At 40.7% G+C, this 13,392-nt stretch overlaps 1 protein-coding gene across 5 annotated transcripts in view; it reads right to left on the bottom strand.

The window, feature by feature from the left end:
• The window catches only part of gramd4a (GRAM domain containing 4a), a 32,048-nt gene that overhangs the window by 6,601 nt on the left and 12,055 nt on the right, over nucleotides 1-13,392 (bottom strand). For 2 of the 5 annotated variants that reach the window (XM_077499465.1, XM_077499467.1), the window contains exons 4-14: nucleotides 7,284-7,404; nucleotides 4,890-4,951; nucleotides 4,368-4,512; nucleotides 4,174-4,199; nucleotides 2,737-2,828; nucleotides 2,406-2,497; nucleotides 2,245-2,293; nucleotides 821-892; nucleotides 606-649; nucleotides 391-500; nucleotides 44-198 (exon numbers count right to left, since the gene is read on the bottom strand). In XM_077499465.1, the coding sequence (XP_077355591.1) occupies nucleotides 44-198; nucleotides 391-500; nucleotides 606-649; nucleotides 821-892; nucleotides 2,245-2,293; nucleotides 2,406-2,497; nucleotides 2,737-2,828; nucleotides 4,174-4,199; nucleotides 4,368-4,512; nucleotides 4,890-4,951; nucleotides 7,284-7,404 (968 nt within the window). Of the gene's footprint in view, nucleotides 1-43; nucleotides 199-390; nucleotides 501-605; nucleotides 650-820; nucleotides 893-2,244; nucleotides 2,294-2,405; nucleotides 2,498-2,736; nucleotides 2,829-4,173; nucleotides 4,200-4,367; nucleotides 4,513-4,889; nucleotides 4,952-7,283; nucleotides 7,405-8,716; nucleotides 9,142-13,392 lie in introns of those variants that run through there. The other 3 variants (XM_077499466.1, XM_077499468.1, XM_077499469.1) reach the window with 2 other exon arrangements.

The raw sequence follows: 13,392 nt of genomic DNA, 5'->3' as shown, positions 1-13,392 counted from the left end.
TGTGGGAGGCGGGAGACATTGACGGGGAGGAGGCGTGGCTTACCCGGCGAGACACAGTGGCGTTGGTCCTCTCCTTGAGCTGCGGGTCGGTGGGGAGGCTGTTCCACACGATGTACGGCGTGTCGTACTTGTCGCGCAACTTGGGGCAGCTCTTGAACAGGAAGTCGATGATGAAAAACTTGATGCCGGCGTACAGGCCTTAAAAAAAAAAAAAAAAAAAGTCGTTTTTGAAGGCTAGCAAATGCCCGCAGCCTGCATGTACTCATCACCGTCTGAATGCATTTGTTTGTGTGCACCCAACGGAACTAAAGCATTTGCGTTCATTCACCCGACGTGGCATTTTACAGCAAGGAATAAAGCGGCGCTTGTTGTTTGTCACGCACGCCTTACCGATCATGAAACCCATGAGTTTGTACGGCAGCACGCAGGAGGTGATGAAAGCCACCCACAGGCAGATGTACAGTTTACGGGTACTCTCAGGCTGCACCCACATGAAGAGGCTGGGAAGGGAAAAAAAAAAAAAAAAAAAAGAACAACAGCAGATGTCTACTTTCACTTTGGCTCGACAGGAAGTTTCACGAGAAACCGCAACGAGTTCAACTTACTTTTTTATCTTCTCTAAAACGTCCGCCATCTTACCAAAAAGGTTCTAAGAAAAGATAAGACAGCTCAACTACTACCATTTACAAGTGAAAGGAGACATATTTTGTTTTCCAGACATCGTTTGGAAGCAATCAATAAATACTTCTCTTTGATGACTCGCTTGGGTGAGCATTCGCATACAAACAATTAAAAAGGTACATTTCAAATAAAGTCTCACCTGTGCTTTTTGTGCAACGTCAAGGACGAGCTGAAACTTCTCGGACACGGTCAGGTCTTCCTTTGGAGGCTCCTGCAGACGCATAAACACGCAAAAAAAGTTTACCAACTAAACTTGAGGGGCCCACTTGTGAGTACAAAGAAGTTCCGATGGGTCAATATGGAATCAACCCTGACATGAATCATTGCAATTAGAAACTGTGGAATTGTGTATAAAATGCAGGCAGAGGATCAAATGATCCCATGTTACATAAATGAATGTAATCAGGAGCTAAATTATTCAACACACATACAAAATGTCAAAAGGAAAACGTCAAAAATCATAAGGATACTCTATGAAACTAAGGATGTCCTGAACATGAAATCATTACACGCATTATACTGTTCATTATTATTACCATATCTGACTTATTGTGTGGAAATCTGGGGAAACGCATATAAAACAAATACCAACCCTGTTTTCAAATTGCAAAAATGAGCCATAAGAATTATTAATCGATCAAAATATAGAGAACCAACACATTCACTGTTTATTAAACTAAATACAATGACATTTTATGACTTGATCGAGCTGAAATAATGTACAAAGTACACAACAATCCACTCTGCCACAGTACTCAGAAGCTATTTGAAATTAGAGAGAGTCCTTATGAGATAAGGTGTACAAGTCTCTACAAAAAAAAATCCAAAACAGAACAAATATTAAGCAAAGGTGTGTTTCTGTAAGAGGTGTAAATTTGTGGAATAATTTTGGAACCGACCTGAAAAGATGCAAGTCAATTACTGAGTTTAAAACAATGTTTCAAAGCAAAGTTCAAGAGCATTATTTAAAATCAGACATGAGATAGTAAAATTGCAGATATGTATTTTTTTTTCAATGCACCATTATGAGTGTCATGAAAATTGTATATGTGAGTATGAGGCTGTATTATTATTGTGTTATGCCTATGAATTTCACGTACATGCGCTATTGACAAATGTACGTATGTGTTAAAATGCAATTGTATACACGAGCAAGATTACACATTTTCTTTTATTGTAATGTATTAATAATGAAATAAGTCAAAAGATACAAAGAATAAGGGGTAGGACTAGATAAGTTTTTAACTTCTCCCTACTCCCTTTGAACATGTAAACTGTCACGAATGATTGCTATGTTTCTTCTTTCTTTTACATTTTTTTTACCTGCTACTTGTTTATGTTTATATGTTCAATAAACAAACAAACCACCTAGTTGTGAGATGTATTTCAATATTAGCTAGCATACTAGCCTGTGACATTACAGTTGGGGAAACAAAATGTGCACACAAAACAAAATCGTCTTTTGGCATTTACACACATTTCATTCAAGGACCACAAACACTTTTATGCCTTGACAAAATGTGAAACTACACAGGGATCGGCTACTTTATGAACAGCACTTACCATCGGTTCAGAGACCTCAGGCACAATGCTCCACTGTATCCTCCAACCTCTGCAAAAGCAACACCACATTGATATGATTTGAATGTCCTGATTTCACTTGGCGACGCGCCTTCGATGTAGAAGAGAAACTTTGCAGTGTTTGTGTGTGTCAATCACATTACCGAGCAATGAGGTAATTTAAGGACAAGCGCAAGATGGCCAGGAAGAGGAACATGGGGAAGGCCCAGCCATGCCAAGCAGCATTCATGTAGATCTGCAACACAATCAACACCAACCATCAACTGACATGACGACAAATCAAGAAAATGTCCCTCTAATATAATTCAAACGCTGTATAATGGAGTTGATGGCACCAAACACGCTCTTTCTAATTACAGTTAATGATTGGATTACATGACTGCAGACACGACTGATTTGTGTAATGCGATTGCTTGTCATCAGGAACACTGTTGGGAAAAAACATATTGCCATATGAGACACAGTGATACTCACAATGAAGGCAATAGCTGAGGTGTAGACAGAGTGCCAATTGGATAAGGCGGAGAGGTTCCTTAAGAAGTTGGTGACAGGCCGAGCTCCTCGCTCTGAAACAGTCAAACAGACTTAACGTAAAAAACAACAAATGAAAATTCCGTGAATAGATGCATCAAGTGCATTCCACACGCTTAAATATTTTTTTTGCAGAAAATCATAATTCCACGGATTTGTTTGCACTATACTTGTAATCTGATTATGACTTCCTGGCTTAATATTACACCATACTTGTTTGGTAAAAATTTTTCAAGTTGTGGTTGCGAAGGCTTAAAAGACTGCAAGTCAGTGTGCGTTAACTTTAACTGAAGTAGAAACGGTCTTTCATATTCCTTCATGGTTCATTTGCCTATAATAACATTTATGCATAATAAATTTGTTGTTGTTCATTGTAACACAAATATATTGATTACATGGGAAGTGAAGCTTGGAATAATAATCACATATCTAAATTGCAATTGCAAAATTGAGATAAAAAGAAAGAAAAGCAATTCATTTTGGTTTCTAGTGTTAATTTTGTTAATGAAAACTAAACAAAAATAATTTTGTCAACAGACATTTTTCACCGGACTAAAACTAGACTAGAATAGACTAAAACCCTCATTAATAAACAATAAATGGGACTAAAGCGGTATGCATTTTTGTCAACCAATAAAGACAAGACAAACATGGACTTCACTTAATAAAAACTGGACTAAAATCTCTGGTCATTTTATTTCATGAACAAAAACGAGACGAATATTTTCTGATTTTGAAAGCAGCTAGTGAGTGCAACATGCACAAACGATTCATGATGAAAAGTATTTAAAAAGAAAAAAAAAAGTAAATTATAGTTACAATTTAACAATCTAACAGCTACAATGTTCCAACAATAATGTTAATCCTAACTAATGCTGGCTAACTTACTAGCTCATAGCAATGGACAGTAGCCACTGTAATTGTTTTTCATCAAAGAGATGAGAGAAAATTTTATGTGAAATAGTTTTAAAAATATACAGTGGTAAAATGATTGTCGTGCGATTGGCTGGCAACCGATTCAGGGTGTGCCCCACCTACTGCACAAAGCCAGCAGGGATAGGCTCCAGCACCCCCCGCGACCTTTGTGAGGAGCAAGCGGTTAAGGAAATGGATGGATGGATTGTCCTGACTAAACCTAGACTAAAAAGATAACAGTTTTTGTTGACTAAAACTAGATGAATAAAATGATGTTTAAAATAAAGACTAAAATGCTCGATTTATCTAAAATGGACTAAATAAAAATGGGATGAGGTTGACTAACTGTGATTAAAAACTCACTGTAAGCGTGACTGAAATTGGACTAAAAGTGAGACTAAAATGGTGGATAAAATTAACACGATTGGTTGCAAATATCGTCCAACCTTTGCTGTGAGTACTTACTGAGTCGCCTCATGTTTTCTGTCAACCTGGAAAGACAAACACAGAAAGTTAGAACACACAAACAATCCACTTAATCCACAGAGTGACCATAAATCAACTTGGGCATTAAAAAAACAAAAAAAACAAACACAAAATCAATCCCTGATGAAAGACGAGTCATGTTGTCGTAGTCGTTGCAAAAAGCTCTTTCCCACCTTTTAGCACTTAGCGGTTCCTCGGCCTCCACGGTGCTCTCCTCGGGCTGGAAGCGGAAGTCTTCCATGTAGACGCCAAAGCGCTCGTACAACCACTTTTGCAGTCGCGAGCTCCACACCTCCTTCTGCTGCTGCTGCTTGTCTGGTACAGGGAAGCGCATCGTGTACATTTGCATTCAAAGTTCGATTCAATACATTTGCATCATCTTTCAGGTGGTGAACACAAATGCACCTCGGGTTACTGGTAGGTCAATCCACGCTAATAATAACCACACACCCTTTTTTCCCCCAAAAATACCAGCTGACTATTGTGCACTAATGTACCCTCTCCCCTTAATGATGTTAAACACACACATCCAAAAATAACCTACACTTCCAAAACACTCCCTTTCCTTTCCCGCTTTCTATCTCACACATACACACCTTGCAATTTCCTGTTTGTCCCCCCTTGGATGGACTTCCCCTGCAAACACGGCCTCTCATCCTCACACTCTATTTATTCCTCGCCCCCTGGGGACTTACCTGTTCCATTATTAGAGGGCGACTGTTGTTTTCTAGGAGGTTGTGGCGGAGAATCTTCCAGCCTGGGAAAAGGAAGAAAAAAAAAAAAGTCACTTTCACTTCCCTGTGGCAGGATAAAAAGTACCATTAAAGGGATTTTTTTTAATGGCATATTTTGCTTGAATTCATTGCCAACACGAAACAGACAAATGACTACATTTTAGAGTGTCGATGCAGTGGAATTCCTTTCATTTTAATTTAAGGTTGGCTCTAGGAATTGTGGATTGTGTTACTTAGAAAGTTCTATTTACAAATGAATGTTGGAATGTCATACTTCTTGACTGTACTATTTGGCATGTATGTCTGCCTATGGGAAAAAAATGTTTATGTTGAATCTTGAATATGATACATTTCCATTGAAGTACCCTCAATTCCCAGGCAATTCTCATAAATGACAAGGGAAATTCAGAGGATTTTAAAAATGGGTAATTTACGGAAAACTTATCGAAGATTCATCACATATTTTCCACCCCGGCTGACTCGTTAGCACGTCCTCCTCCCAGTACTGAGGGCTCGGTTCGAGTCCAGGCACCGGCCTTCCTGTGTGGAGTTTGCATGTTCTCCCCGTGCCTGCGTGGGTCTTCTCCGGGTACTCAGGTCTCCTCCCACATTCCAAAGACATGCGTGGCAGGTTAATTGGGTGCTCCAAATTGTCCCTAGGTGTGCTTGTGAGTGTGGATGGTTGTTCATCTATGTGTGCCCTGCGATTGGCTGGCATCCAGTTCAGGGTGTACCCCGCCTGCTGCCCAAAGCCAGCTGAGAGAGGCTCCAGCAACCCCCACGACCCTTGTAAGGAGCAAGCGGTTCAGAATATGGATGGATGGGTATTTTCCACCCCTTTGCATCCCCACAAGTGACGTTGGACCAATTGGCAAGCTTGTACCCTAAAATGGGGAAAGTAGAGCACCTTAAAAAGTACCTCAATTGTCCATTTATTGGTGAAATTAACCTTCCCCAATAAAAATGTCAGGTATAGGAGACTTCAAAAATCACGCTCTCACTCGTAGCATTCCGGAAATTTCCAGCAGCCGTATCTAGGACACCGCAGTCTACTGTCGGCATTGGTGACTAAATTTAACTAAGACCATTCTCTTCACACATGGAAAGTTCCCGGCGTAACTAGAGTGGTCTATTTTTAGCCACCAAGCTCCAACGCCTCCCTCGCTAGCCGACGAATACCTCCAGTGGATGTTTACTATCACGCGACAAGAGAATTCCCTTTGGAGGATGGGACAATCTGCTCAACTGCCTTTTGGCATTCTCCAGGTCCTCAGTTCACGTTTCTGTGCCGGTAATCCCTTGGCTGGATTTGCCATTTGGCAGGCCGACAAGCGTCATCACATCGCGACGACAACGTGAGTGTTGTGCTTGGGCAAAGCTGGAGACGTACAGCTGCCAAGAACCGCCGTGGTTTCATGTGTCATTAAGGGATGACTTGCACAAGTCAAAATGCAGCGACGGCATAACAAATTGGATTGGAGGGCTATAAGAAAGACATTTTTTATACAAATGAAAAGTTAAAAATCACATGAAATATAATGTGTCCACTCATTTTCTCAGTTGAACAATTACAATTAGCAAAAGTGCAATGGGACAGATAAAATATTCCGCACAAATCCTTTTGGCTTATCAATTAAATAGCTTGCCGGGTTTTGTGGTAAAACAAGACAAGCACACGCGAGTGCCTTTAAGTGTGTGATAAACATTAGCATTAGCCACAACATAAGAGGCCTTTCATTTTGCAGGATCATAGATTGGATTGGCCACTCAAGAGGGGGACATTAATAATGAATGTGTTCCATTTGTGTATATCTTACAACAAAAATTGGACTTAACAGCTTCAAATTATGCTTGAAGGGCTTTGGAAATGGTGTCGCATTTATTGTCCTTTGTCTACTTTTAATTAAATTACGTTGCTTCAAAAATTGAAAGGATTATTTCATCGGTCTTGAACCGTGGCAATTTCTGGTTGGCTGCCTCAGCAAAAAAACTGCTGCGTCACTACACTTTCTTGTGCAATCTCAAATGTCCTCAGGCCTGTCCCAAAATCAAACATTCCCAATCCCATGCAGAGCCTTGATCACATTCAAAGCGCTTGGTTAAAGGTATAAATGTCTCTTTTAAAACATCTGGATTAATTTTTTTTTTTTTTTTTTTTTTTTTGCTGTTAGCTTAACATGAACATCTTTCAACTGCAATTCAAGTCCACTAAGTGTGAGAACGTTTCATAATAGCTTTGGGATGACACTCAATGGAGTGGACACTTCATGTCAAGAGAGCGTCCATGACTACTGATTGAGCAGAGCGAGTGGAATCCGAACCGACCGACTGAGTTTTTCCACCGTGGATTTTTACCTGGATTTAAGCACATCGCCCATCTTCTGCTCCAGGTCGAGGCGCTTGTTCCTCTCCCTCTCCAGCTCCTGCCGCAAGGAGTCCACATTGGTCTCCTCGCGCAGTTTCCTCAGCTCCTCCTCTGGAAGACACACCCGATATCGTTAACCTCATTTGTCGGCAGGAAATGCGGGGATGAGGATTACAAAAACATCCATTCTGACCAAATTTGGACATGTAAAAATATATCTATATAATACAATGATATGCAACCTAGACTCATTTGGAATTTGATCCCTGCTACATGTTCCAACTATGCTTTGTTTATTGCCACACTTTGTCTTTCACCTTCAGCCATGACCCAATAATCCTCCCCATCAGCCTCCAGCAACGAGTGCTCTCGGGTGTCGGGACTTTCTAGAACAACATGGGCTGCATTTCCTCCTGGTCCTTTGTCTGCCGACTAAAGGGATGCATGAATATTTAAGGATGGAAGGCAATAAAGTGAGAACAAAAGACCCAAAACCCCTCAGGGGGGCGGAGTGCAAATCCCTCTTTAATATAACAGAAAATAAAAAGGCTTCTCTCTTTCTAAATGAACTTGCGATTACAATCATGTTAGCTGCTTCCTTTGCGAACATTTCACAGCTTCCCTTTTGATTTGTGATTATTGCTGTATATTAAGCGACTTGCTTCTGTGAACTATTGGTTTCCCTCAACCATTTCAACCAATCTAAAGTGGTGCGTTGGTGATACAGCATGAAAGCCTGTATAGAGCAGTGGTGGGCTGGAAAGGTTGACAAATCAGCTTAGCAGTGGTTAGCTAATCAGTACCAGGAGAGCTACAGTTGTCAGGTAAAGCTATTAGGAAATGAGTTAAACGGAGTAATGTACCTCTGGGAACCAGAAGTCAAACAGTGGTTTAACCTGCACTGATGGATATTTGACAATTCCATCCTTTTCACACACACAAAAAAAAAAAAAAAAAAAAAAAAAAAAAAAAAAAAAAAAAAAAGATATATTATAAATAGATATATATCTTGCCCGGTAAACGTGATCGGGAATCATTTCGTTCTAAGAAATGTTCTGGACAAGTTGCATTGTTTGTCACATGGCTAAGTTGGAGCAGTATTTGTTGTCTGCAGAACAAATGCAGATCTTGTATTAGCAACTTGACCCATGAAGCTAACTGGAAATGACTACTTGGTGTTAGTCATAAAAGATAACTGGAGTAAATAAAGCAAGTCCCCAAATTAGTTTCGAGGGGCTGCAATGTGTGTCAGACAGATGACGTACAAATCCCGTTCCTCAAAGTCCCTTTGCATCAGATTGCACATTAATTACACTGTCAACAGCCCTGTTTTGCTTCTAAAATTAGATCCCATGCACCAATACTGTACATCCGTTTTTCATCTACACCAATATAGCGACCGACTTACTGGGGCCGCCCTTACTTTTGTGGCTCTTCAGCCTATCGGCGGCTCCGGCGTAGAGCAGATCGAAGCTGTCAAAGCTGAAGTCGTCCACCATCCGCCTCTGGAGCTGACCGCTCGTGGCTCGATCTTGAAACACAGCCACGATTGCCACTTCTTCCCGCTTGCTTTTTTTTCGATTAGCACACTCCAAGTCCACCGAGCCCCTTAAATGTCACCATTTGGTTGGATCTCATCTAAAAAAGGCCACATCGAAGACTTTTCTGCTTGCCCTCGCTGCAAGTGAGACTGGCCTGAGCGTATTAAGGCATTGAATAACGAACTACAGTAGTGGGGGCACTGGTGGTAGCGAGAGGTGGGGCCAGCACCATAAGAAGGTCTGGAATCTGTAAATCGCTCACAAGTACATTAAACATATTGTTCCAATATCGACTGCATTTTGCACATTTTGAGTCATATGTATTGTATTTACACTATTCTGCAAATCACATTTCATCAAGGTTTGCCAAGACCTCAAACGGGGAAAAGCGCTGTGAGAACTTTTCCAAACAGGAGCACGGACAATGGTGCTTTTCATTAGACGAAGGTGTGTGTGTGGGGGGGGGGGGGGGGGGGGTCATTAAGGTTCATGAAGCGAGAAACACAGCAAAGTCGCAGTGTACTTTAGTATTAAGCAAAAAAAAAAAAAAAAAAAGTAGTTGGAGTAAGTGGAGAACGAAAGGAGGAAGTGTAATCACGCTTCATGTCATCTTGTGACTGTTTCTTGCGCTCTGGCCCCTGATGTCTCAGAGTGACCTCAATTCCGGTTTGATCCCTTAGTTTCACTTTGCCTTTGTCCCTACAAGTTGCTGACTTCACAGCCGTCCCCTCGTGGACGGTCCGCATGACACTGGCTTCACGCTCAGTGTCATGTTGTGCAAGCAAGGGAGGTTGACAATCACATCTCTCTGCTCGTCTCTCGCAGAGGGAGCACGTAGTAATTGTTTGACAACACGTTCCGAGAAAGCATTTCCAAGTGTTTGACCTTATTTCAGAAAGCCTGTGCAGCATTACGCACATTTTAAATGACGCTTTAAAAATGCCACACCATTCAACAAGACCGTAAACATGAACTACATGGTGTAAAGAAGCCACATTTAAGATTTTCAAATACCTTCAAGACCTCTCGACCACAAGCAGTGTACAATAGGGGTGTGAATTGCCTAGTACCTGAAGATTCGATCCGTATCACGATTCATAGGTCACGATTCAATTCGATACCGATTAATCCCGATATGAATTTACAAGTCGATTGTTGCAATTTTTTTTTTACTCAATTTTAGAAAATACCATTCAGTAAACTTGTACATGTACACTGTAAGATTTGTATGAAAATGTATTATTTATTGATCTCAAACTTCAGTTTTATAACTGAGCCACTGTATTTAACAAACAGGTTGTAAACTTTTTCATGTTAGAACAGCATTGAAATAAAATATTAAGGCTTAATGCTCCATTAATATAACATTCTTCCATGCTTAAGGTATGAAAGTTAGATGTTTTGTTGAATATTTTTCCATCAAAAATGGATGTTAAAAAATCGATTCGGCTGCCTATTGAATCGATTCGAGAATTGCGTGCTGCAGTATCGCGATATATTGCCGAATCGATTTTTTTTAACACCCCTAGTGTACAAATAACAACATGATGGCCTCACTCAGTTAATGTGATTCATCTCGGGATCAACTGACCTTCAGTTGCACTATGATGTTTCACTGCAAAAGTTTGTGTGTCTGTGTGTGTGCGCTCTGTTTTTTTTTTTTTTTTTCATCCCAGCGTGAAGTGGAACAGCAGCTGGGACAGCGCATTGATCGCCTGGTCAGTATAGAACGCGGGGGGGGCCTGGGGCGCTCCGTCGCAATGACCTTCCATACGCCACCCTAAACAAGATCACTTTCAATAATTTCTTGGAAAACAACAACGTCCTCGCTCACCCACACATACATACAAGTGCATGTACTGTCAATGGATAGGCAAAAAGCCATGACAAGCAAAAGATTTATTCCAAATAAAAACCTCACCTTCCATTTTGTACCCAACACAAGGTTAACTCCACAAGGGGAATCATCTTAGAGTGGCTGTTGTAAATCTGTGTATGCACATTAATATGCGGCAGACAGTGCGCCAACTCTATTTCATATGCTAAAACACTTGCATAATTTATCACCCCCCACCCGTTGTGCTTCAAGAATACATTTTTACTGCAATCCAACATTAAACAATAAAGGAGACTACTCAGCAACAAACTGATGAGGTTTGTCTAAAAGGGGCAAACAAATTGTGACAACGATCAGTTTGTCTCATTAGTTTAGCACAGGTTTTGACACTGGCTACAACCCAGCATAAGCAGAACCTTCACAATATGCATGGAAGGCAGCAGCATGTACACGACCAGTGCAACGGAACGACAATGGTCATTTTTTTGTTGAAGTGGAAAATGTCCATAATGCGGCGTTTCATGTGTAAAGATTTGTTCTCCTTTGTTTACATTTTCCCTTGACGTCAACTACGTTCTTATTTTATTTTTTTAATCAATGGGCAGTGCAATGTCTTCTGGAGCGCTGCCTGGTCAATGAGTTGTGAAATCAAAAACACACTATGGCCAGCAGATGGCAGCATTGTATCAATTTTTCATGGGCTGCCGGTGTCTCAAATTACAATGAAACATGACGGAAACTGATGAAATAGAACATTTCCGAAGATCTGTAAACGTCTATTGCAATACATAACGTAATCACAGCAGCATGGTAACGACAAGGCGTCAACATGTCATGTGACCATCAGTTGACCAATCACAGCGTAGTTGTTCTAAAACGAGTTGACCAAACTCTCGCTCTATACGGTGCTGCTCTCTATACGGTGCCCCCTACCGTAAAGTTTACTGGCTTTGCATTGTGTGGATCCTGGGTTTTCGGCACATAGAACTGCTCGGCAGACTATCACTGCCAAAAGTCATTTGACTTTTATCTGTAGTTGCAGTACTGCTTCTTACATACGCAAAACATTTTTTGCACTTGAAAGATTTTTTTTTTTTTTTTTTTTTTGGAATTTAAGGTATTCTTCTTTGTGTGCGTAGATCATGTTTTGTGTGTGTAGATCGGCTTTTGTGTACGTAGATAACACATTTTGTGTACGTAGATCACACGTTCTGTGTACGTAGGTCACGTTTTTTGTGTTTTCGGGGTTTTGGTATGATTCTAACGCCATAGAACTGCCATTGATTGTTTTACCATATATGGTGCTTTACTTGATGCACGTGATGCTAATCATGTATTGTCATACACTGAAAGGGCCTTTGGAATTTAGATAAAAGACTTGTTTCCATAAAAATACCGCAAGGATTAACACAATTAGCTAATGTCATCAAGTGGTAAGAACTAATAACACTTGAACAGGAAGACACCTTGAACAAAAATAGAATGTTGCGGTCGGGTTAGACATAAAGAGGAAAGAGGGTGTGTGTGGTATGACACCAATCATCCAACCCAACGAGGAAGAATTCAATGGAGACAGTCGGTTGGGAAGGAAACAGGAAACAGACGCCACCCCAAGGGCAACAAAAGTCACGGGTGACACCTGAAGTTACCAAGTGGTCCAACAAAGATATTATTTCAGGCCAACTTGGACAGAAAAATACAAATCAGATCATTTGGAAAAGTATGCCGGGGTCGGACAAAACATCTTTCATGGTATCTCTTGTCGACATACTAATCAATTAAATTCCCTTAGAATAGCACAGGACAACGTCTACCAATGCCAAACGAAGGTCATGGGTCACCATGTCCGCACACGCGCGCACACAAACAACACTATTTAGAATGGAAACGTGTGCGTCCGGTCCGGTGTGGGACTTAAGTGGAGTGTTTGTTTTCGCATGCAGCGTGGGTCCTGACGTTATTTTACGAAGGAGAGCCAAAAGACGTGTGAAAGAAAGCGAGACAGGGAACGCCTACACCTCTGAATACTAAGATCTGAGAAGCCTTGAAAGTTAGGAATATGTATAAATAAAAAATAAAAAACGTTTGCAGAATGACACAGTGTGCTCTTCTGTTTTTTTTTCCTTCATTAATTAGTCTCCAATCAAGCATAACACAAAAAACTGACAGAGATGGTCCTTTAAAAATAAATAAATAAATAAATAAAACAAAAACAAAAAACTGTTGATCTTATTGAACCAACAAAAATCTTGAACCATGGACTTATTTCACATCATTTTCCTTATTACCTGCTTCAACAACTGTATTCTTACAGTTACTATTGGTTGAAGCAGAAGAAAAAGTTTATTCTGTATTGTACATGGTAATTATTAGACTTGAAATACAAAATTAAAGGAGCATGAAAGCCTTCAATTTGGAGTTATGATTCTCTGGCCACCACGTGTGGTTTCAAAGTTCAAAACCTGAAGGCACACAGTAGCTGTCCATTCTCATGCCCTGAAAGCAAAGAAAAGGTTCACCAGCCTGGACCCGAGAGAGCTGTGACAGTCAACAAGAAAGACGAGAAGCAAAAGGAAAATCCGATGAGCAAGGAAGACGAGCCCACATGGGGCGGCGAAGCTCATCGAGCGTGCATCTCGACACGCCGACAATAAATCTGGCTCCTTTTTTGGCTCCGGCAGGACGCATTATGAGGGGAGAGGACGTGGCCTGAGGTGTTAT

This window comes from Festucalex cinctus, chromosome 16 (genome assembly GCF_051991245.1).
Source record: "Festucalex cinctus isolate MCC-2025b chromosome 16, RoL_Fcin_1.0, whole genome shotgun sequence".
Taxonomy (NCBI): domain Eukaryota; kingdom Metazoa; phylum Chordata; class Actinopteri; order Syngnathiformes; family Syngnathidae; genus Festucalex; species Festucalex cinctus.
This window is presented reverse-complemented; position numbering and strand designations above follow the sequence as displayed.